The 7,500-nt window shown below is 42.0% G+C and overlaps 1 protein-coding gene across 3 annotated transcripts in view; it reads right to left on the bottom strand.

The window, feature by feature from the left end:
• LOC135090079 (E3 ubiquitin-protein ligase TTC3-like) overlaps positions 1-7,500 on the bottom strand; it is a 26,139-nt gene that overhangs the window by 13,004 nt on the left and 5,635 nt on the right. For all 3 annotated transcript variants that reach the window (XM_063986382.1, XM_063986383.1, XM_063986384.1), the window contains exons 7-20: positions 7,409-7,500; positions 7,068-7,265; positions 6,483-6,606; positions 5,902-6,038; positions 5,199-5,465; positions 4,550-4,808; positions 3,883-4,060; positions 3,436-3,659; positions 2,898-3,068; positions 2,518-2,705; positions 1,787-1,930; positions 1,385-1,541; positions 612-737; positions 96-420 (exon numbers count right to left, since the gene is read on the bottom strand). The exon at positions 7,409-7,500 is cut by the window's right edge and continues 3 nt beyond it. In XM_063986382.1, coding sequence (XP_063842452.1) covers positions 96-420; positions 612-737; positions 1,385-1,541; positions 1,787-1,930; positions 2,518-2,705; positions 2,898-3,068; positions 3,436-3,659; positions 3,883-4,060; positions 4,550-4,808; positions 5,199-5,465; positions 5,902-6,038; positions 6,483-6,606; positions 7,068-7,265; positions 7,409-7,500 — 2,590 coding nt within the window. The remainder of the gene's footprint in view (positions 1-95; positions 421-611; positions 738-1,384; positions 1,542-1,786; positions 1,931-2,517; positions 2,706-2,897; positions 3,069-3,435; positions 3,660-3,882; positions 4,061-4,549; positions 4,809-5,198; positions 5,466-5,901; positions 6,039-6,482; positions 6,607-7,067; positions 7,266-7,408) is intronic.

Raw genomic sequence — 7,500 nt, 5'->3', positions numbered from 1 at the left:
ACACTCATGAATTAAAAGGCAGATCATAACACCTCAGTCAAAACAATTCTGAAATACAAAATTTCTAGTGATGGTGATGAGACATTAGCAGTTACCTGCAGCCTTGGGATGCTGAATTCCAGGTGGAGCACTGGTACCACTCTTTGGTATGGCACCACTGGCATAGGCACTGGCATGATTGGGAGGAAGGCCACCATTGTGTACAAACAAGGGGTGTCCACTGAGTGCCCCATGTGGAATAATGGGTAAAGAGATGGGCATGATAGACACTTGAGATGATGGGTCAGCTATGGGTGGTGGTGGAGTGGCCTTGGACCTGTGTGGTGGTCCCTGGGGACCTGGGCTGGAGTGTCTGGGCATGTCCATGGATAATACTTCAGAGACGCCAAATGTAGGTGGAGAAGGTCTGTGGTGGTTGTTCTGTTGGCAGAAACTTGGTTTGGGAGAGGATCTTGATTTCCAGTACATTGCAACAGTATTTCAGAATGATCTTCATTTCTTTTTATACAGTGTTCTTCACTGCTAAAAAAAAATTCAGCTACAAAAGACTGAAGTTTAAAACCTCATTTTTCCACATACACTTATAAGTTGTGCTGATGCTCTTTACTTACCTGGAAGCGACTGAGTATGGGAGCAACATTAAGTTCAGGGATGGGTGGAATGGGAAGGTCCCCAGCAGGCAGGGCACTGAGGGGACGTCCTTGATGAATCATCCCCAGCAGGCGGGTGGCCTCATCCTGGATGGATGTGGAGATACAACTCACTATATTTATTGATAACAGCAAAAAAGTTCAAGGAATGGGAACTGAAAATAAGGAGAGAGAGAGAGAGAGAGAGAGAGAGAGAGAGAGAGAGAGAGAGAGAGAGAGAGAGAGAGAGAGAGAGAGAGAGAGAGAGAGAGAGAGAGAGAGAGAGAGAGAGAGAGAGAGAGAGAGAGAGAGAGAGAGAGAGAGAGAGAGAGAGAGAGAGAGAGAGAGAGAGAGAGAGAGAGAGAGAGAGAGAGAGAGAGAGAGAGAGAGAGAGAGAGAGAGAGAGAGAGAGAGAGAGAGAGAGAGAGAGAGAGAGAGAGAGAGAGAGAGAGAGAGAGATGAGGTAGGAAGGTAAAGAACAAGGAAGAGAGGGGACTTGAGTGTGTGAGGACAAGCTGCATGGATTGGTGCAAATAGACTCTCCTGCTGTTATATTAAGCTAGCTGAGGCTGAGGAGAATTCAGATCCATGCTAGTAGTGTTGGCAACTTAACTGTACAACCAACTACTCTGCATCTTGTTATCCCTCCCCTGTGTGTGTGTGTGTGTGTGTGTGTGTGTGTGTGTGTGTGTGTGTGTGTGTGTGTGTGTGTGTGTGTGTGTGTGTGTGTGTGTGTGTGTGTGTGCACAACTCACTTTGAATATCCTCTGATGCTCCAGGAGTTTCTTGATGGCCTCGTCCCATAACACAATGGTGCGAGTGAGGGTGGTGCGATCCAGCACACTGTCCTCTGTCGTTCCCGGCAGCAGCTGTTTCATGGCAGTGGCTTCCTCTGTCAGCCGAGAGATGGTACTAGTGGAGGAGGAAGAGGCGGTCTGAGTTTTAGTATGTAATAGTCACTTCTCTTAGATATCATTCACCCCCTAATCATTGGTGCACCAAATTACAGCAGAATAAAAATAGTCAGTGTTGCCTGAGCTTCCTATTGTTGTCTACACAAATAAGGCATTAAGATAACAAACATCTTCCTTACTTTACAGCTGTCAACAATGTGTCAAGAATATCAACAAAGTCTCATGGACACTCCCATGGCTCACCTGGTCATACTGGCATCCACTAAGTCCTTCTTAGTACACAAGTACTTGACCTCTGCCTCACGTGCCCGCCGAGAACAACTAGTGAGGGATTCCTGCAGATTCTTCATCTTTTCTAGTTCCTCCTTCAGCTGAGTGTTCAGCTCCCTGGGATTGGAGAAGGAGGAATAAGAGAACAGACTCCCAAAATCTTTTTATAAGTGACACAAGTATTCACAACAAAAAGTGGAGTAGATGGGAAATAGAAGGCAATATAGCAGTAAATGAACAATTCTGAACATAAAAATATGTTGGGTTATTATTTGATTCATGATGACAAAACATGATAACCTCCTAATGTGTGGATACATGTCAGCCCTTTTTACCAAATACTGTCTTTTGTGTTGCAGAATATTTATCAATCTCCCTGGCTGGCCCACTTTAGCTGTAATGTTAACCTACTTGCCTTACACACACAAACACATGCACACAAGTAATGTCAACTTTCATCCTTTAATTAACTTATTGAATCCTTTGCATAAATGTGTGTGTGTGTGTGTGTGTGTGTGTGTGTGTGTGTGTGTGTGTGTGTGTGTGTGTGTGTGTGTGTGTGTGTGTGTGTGTGTGTGTGAAATAAAAGTAAATAAACCAGAAAAAGATCTGACATGCAAGACTTTCTCCAATATCACACAGAAACTAACATCCTCCTTTCTCCCACAGGACAACCACCAGCACCACCTCTCCCCTTGACTCACATTTCCTCTGCTAGTTTGGCTTGCAGTTCATTGTTCTGGTCCAGGAAACGTTCCCCCTTCAGTTCACTGGACTGTAGGCGACTCCCGGTGGCCTTCATTTCCTCATTCATTCGGGATAAATCAGCCTTGAACTTCTTAGTGTCTGCCTCTCTTTGCAACACAATGGCATTCTTTTCTGTGGTGAGCTCCTAAAAAAATATGCTGAGTGGATTATTTGTGTATATTTTGAAGGGACAGTTTATATTCTCTTATAATATATAAATGCCAAAGTGTTTTGAGAAAGATGAAAAGAATGAAGGAAAGGCAAACAGACAGAGATAATACTTTAAACAAAAAAGACAATCACAAGTTTTAATAGGGAATCTGAAAAGCAAACTCACTCTATTTTGATCCTTAAGTTCCTCCAGCTGTTGCTTGAGCTTCATGACTTCACTTTTGTACTGTGACTTCACCTGATAGAGCTTGTCACTCAACACCTGATTCTGCTGCTGCTCATTCTGAAGGTCTCCTATCAACTTTTCTTTTTCTTCTAGCAGCTGACTGATGTATTGCTGAAATTGGTGGAAATGAGCAGGTTACAGGAAGCTTAAATGTGTATACACTCACACATTCTTACTTACTTATAAACTTATGAATGCACACAAAAATCTTTTTAACTTTTTCACTACTGATGCAACTCCATTGATTCCATCATTTGTAGCATGAAAAATATGAGCATGTATAACTCTTCTGTATCTCTTATGCCATTCCTAAAAATCCTTCATGTTTTATTACTTATCAATTTCTCTCTTCAAAATTAGTTTACATCAAGCAACATGTATGCAACACTCTATCCACCAACACCTGTATATGAAGTGTTTCCAACATGAAGGTAAGACATGCTGGATCTCTGCAGTAAGGCAATGCATTAACACTCACCTCTGTTCCCTCTAAGTCCTCCTCATCTTGCAAGGATTTTGTCCTCTCTTCCTCTCCCTCTCCTACCACAACTTCCCTCTCCTCAGCTTCCTCATCTTCCTCTTCCTCCTCATCCTCCTCCTGCTCCTCATCCTGTACCACCTCAATCTCATCTTCATCAGTAGGCATTATAGGAACTTTCTCTCCTGCTTGTGCTGCCCAGTTCTCTATGTATTCACAATCTCCTGTGATTACAAACGAAGGCATACAATTGATAAGCATAAGTGTGGGTTATCAGTACCATCTTGTTCCTACTCCAAAATGCTTACTTACTGTAGCTAACTACCTCTAATTATCCATGAAGGAAAGATATCATATATAAAATTTCATAACTGTGGTGAAGAGATCAGAAAAAAAGTAAGGGAAAAAAAGAAATAAATACATAAAAATTGGTGGGTGACAACCGACCTTTGCTCCATTGTCTTGTATTTTCATCATTATCAAAGAGTTTTCTTTTGTATTGTCTTTTGAGTTCATCTTCATCCTCATCATCATCATCATCATCATCATCATCATCCTCAGATTTCCCCTCATCGTTGCTGACGAGAGGCTCAAATTCTGGGGCGGTTGGGTTCAGGGCACAAACCTGCAATGTCCATATTGATTTATAAACATAACGTGCTTGCAATGCACACACTCACCAGTCTTGAGATAGGGCTAGAGGAAAATTAAGGATACAAGACAACACAGGTAGTATGATATTCATGATACAAAATATCATGGATAATGCATAACATATGAGAGAGAGAGAGAGAGAGAGAGAGAGAGAGAGAGAGAGAGAGAGAGAGAGAGAGAGAGAGAGAGAGAGAGAGAGAGAGAGAGAGAGAGAGAGAGAGAGAGAGAGAGAGAGAGAGAGAGAGAGAGAGAGAGAGAGAGAGAGAGTGCCTTGATATAGGAAAATAGAAACTCATACCAATTGGAATATAATTTCTGACAGACCTAACTCAACCTGGTACAAAGTCTACATCTCAGCCTTAACTTAGATACCAAGATCAAACATATTTCAGCTATGATTAAGCTCACATAATTCAATCTGGTGGAAATTAAGATCAAAGAACAGTATTTCAAGACTTACAGCAAATTTATGAAACTGGTCCACTACAGCTTTGGAAAGTGGAGCAAGGGACACAGTGCTCTCACTATCATTGTCATTGTTATTGGGGTCGTCATTTCTGGTGTGGTTGGTGTGCCACCTGGTGACAGTGCCTGCTGAGTCTCTGGAGATGGTTGACTCTGCCACTGAGCCAGCAGGTTGGGATGAGGAGGAGGTAGTTGAGCAGGTACTCTTGTTGTCATCCAAGAGATGGGTGAATCGTTTGGCCTTTTGTCCATCACTGAGAGAAGAAAATGGACCAATAATCTTGCTGTCAACAAACTTTTAATACTTAAGTTTTATCTAAGTATATTTATCTTTGCCATCAAACAAAAACTTTCTTCTTTCTGCTTATAACTTGATCTGCTTTAAAAGAGGAGTAACAGGACACATGAAAAAAATAAACTGGTTCTCTCTTGGCTTTTTCCTTGTCTCTATTTGGGAACAGCACTGAGTGGACTTTTTTTCCATTCATTATTTTGGCCTAGACTGGCCTCTCTTACACACACACACACGAACAAGATAAACACACTATAGGTAAATAACACAGAGGTACAAGTAGCAATGCCATTAAAAGAGCACTACTAAAACAACATGAGCAATCCCTCAACAGCTTCCCATTCAGCCTTACCTGTACCGAACCAGATACTTGGATTGCATCATCTTGTCCATCACCTCCTGGCACATCATCTCCTGGGCCTTCATAACATCGTCATGCACACATATAATATTGTCAATCATGGCAAACTTAAGAGACTGCATAAGGAGGCCAGTGATACCTCCACACTGTATCACATAATCCCGAGCCTCTTGTGGGAAGTTCTCGGCTACCTGTTCAGCCAGCCTTGGGTCATTGGTGCGCATTGGGCCCTCAGACTTCAGCCAGTCATACATGAAACTGTATGGAGCAAAGGGAGAGATGATTAAAGAGCTTAGAGGTAACAAATAAATAAAAGAAAAAAAAAATACATGGTCTGTCAATATCATCAATCCAAAATGGTCTTTATGGTTGCAAGTATCAGCCTTCATCACCTAAAGACAGCTTACCACCTGCACAGTCTCCAGTAACCTCACTGTACAAGCCTAGATCTCTGAAGTCCTACTGGACTACTTACATATCAAGTTTTCTTATACTTGTAAAAAAATCTACCAAAAGATTGATACATTGGAGAGAGAGAGAGAGAGAGAGAGAGAGAGAGAGAGAGAGAGGAGAGAGAGAGAGAGAGAGAGAGGAGAGAGAGAGAGAGAGAGAGAGAGAGAGAGAGAGAGAGGAGAGAGAGAGAGAGAGAGAGAGAGAGAGAGAGAGAGAGAGGAGAGCCATGGCTGCACTCACGTCCAGAAGGGTGTTGATGGTCTCCTGCTGCAGGCCTGGTGGTGAACTAGTGGTCAGTTTCTCTTGTAGCACTCTCTCCAGCTCCTCAGGATTGTCCCGCAAGTGTTGTGGGAGGTAGAAAGGATTGTCAGGATCCAGCTGAACCAGAGAAGACATTGTTAAGCAACACCAATGAAAAAAATGGTGGTGGTATGCCAGCTTACTGACAGTGCCACTTTTCCTGAACCAATGGCATAAGTGTAGCTTGCACCATCTGCCCCAATATGCTGCTTTACATTTCAGCTGAAGCCAAGGCCAAGAATCCTCTCAAATCAGTTTCAATACCACAAAGTGTGCCTGCAAACCCATATGGTGGCTAGGCACCAGCATGGAGAGACTGCATGGAAGAGTATGAGCTGCATATTTTTATGAAGCCTAAAGGTTAGAGTATTGATGAATCATCTCACTGATAATATTGATAATAAACACCTGGCTTCTGTTGATCTGCTGAGAACAAAGAGGGTAAATGGGGACAAAATGGCATACATTTCTGGGAATAAAACTCAAAAGGTTAACATGCCAGCAAGAACAGCAGTTACTGACCAGAATGACAGGTTTCTGGGTGTCACAGCTAATAATGATGGGCTTCATAGGGTTGGGGGATTCACCAGCCTCAAGTGCATCCCTCTGCTGCCGCAACATTCGCAGGCGGGCAATGTATTCACTTCTGTGTGGCCAAGATCAGTTCAGTTAACTAATTTTGCCCTTAGACCAAATATTCCTATTTCTCAGTCAATACATGAATGTGTTAATGAAGTGTAATCATGGGTGTGCCAATGCAAATGAAGAAGCCTAACAGCATATTGTGCCACAATGTTTTTCAACAAAAAAAAATCTTATGAAAGGTTTCAGATAAATTATTCCTAGCATTGCATCAAAATTCTGTAAATCTAAAACCTGTAAGGCTTAACTATGTACATACACAAGTTTTGATATTTTTGTTTAAGTTACAAGATTTCTTGCTTCATGTTCCCAAATGCCTTTCTCAATCTGTATATCAGTATGAAATAATTCAACAACACTGATATTTTTGTTTAAGTTACAAGATTTCTTGCTTCATGTTCCCAAATGCCTTTCTCAATCTGTATATCAGTATGAATAATTCAACAACAACACTGAGGGACTCACTGAACACATGAATCAGACTCAAGAGGATCTCCAAGAAGGTTTTGTTGATTGACAGTCTTTTTGACCTTCTTTTTCCTGTTCCTTTTGGTGGACTTGGTGGGTGAAACTTCCTCAGCCTCCAATCCAGGCTTAAGGATGGTGACTTGAGCTTTCTCCAGACTCTCGGGATCAATGGGCAGCAGGGGCTTTTGAGAGGACCTGGTGATGTGTGGAATAAAGATTACATTAAGTGAATAGCCAGATAATTTTTTTACAACACTAACAAAAGAAAAGCAGTAACCTGATGGGAGGAGCTTGTGTCTTTCATGTACAATAAGACAGCTATGATAAATGTCACTTACTTGTGCTTGTCATTATTATTGCTGCCACTGCTATTATTATTACTGTTGGTGGGGGCATTTTGAACACTAGTACTATCTGCTGCTGCAGGCGA

The sequence above is a fragment of the Scylla paramamosain genome, chromosome 34 (genome assembly GCF_035594125.1).
Source record: "Scylla paramamosain isolate STU-SP2022 chromosome 34, ASM3559412v1, whole genome shotgun sequence".
Taxonomy (NCBI): Eukaryota; Metazoa; Arthropoda; class Malacostraca; order Decapoda; family Portunidae; genus Scylla; species Scylla paramamosain.
This window is presented reverse-complemented; position numbering and strand designations above follow the sequence as displayed.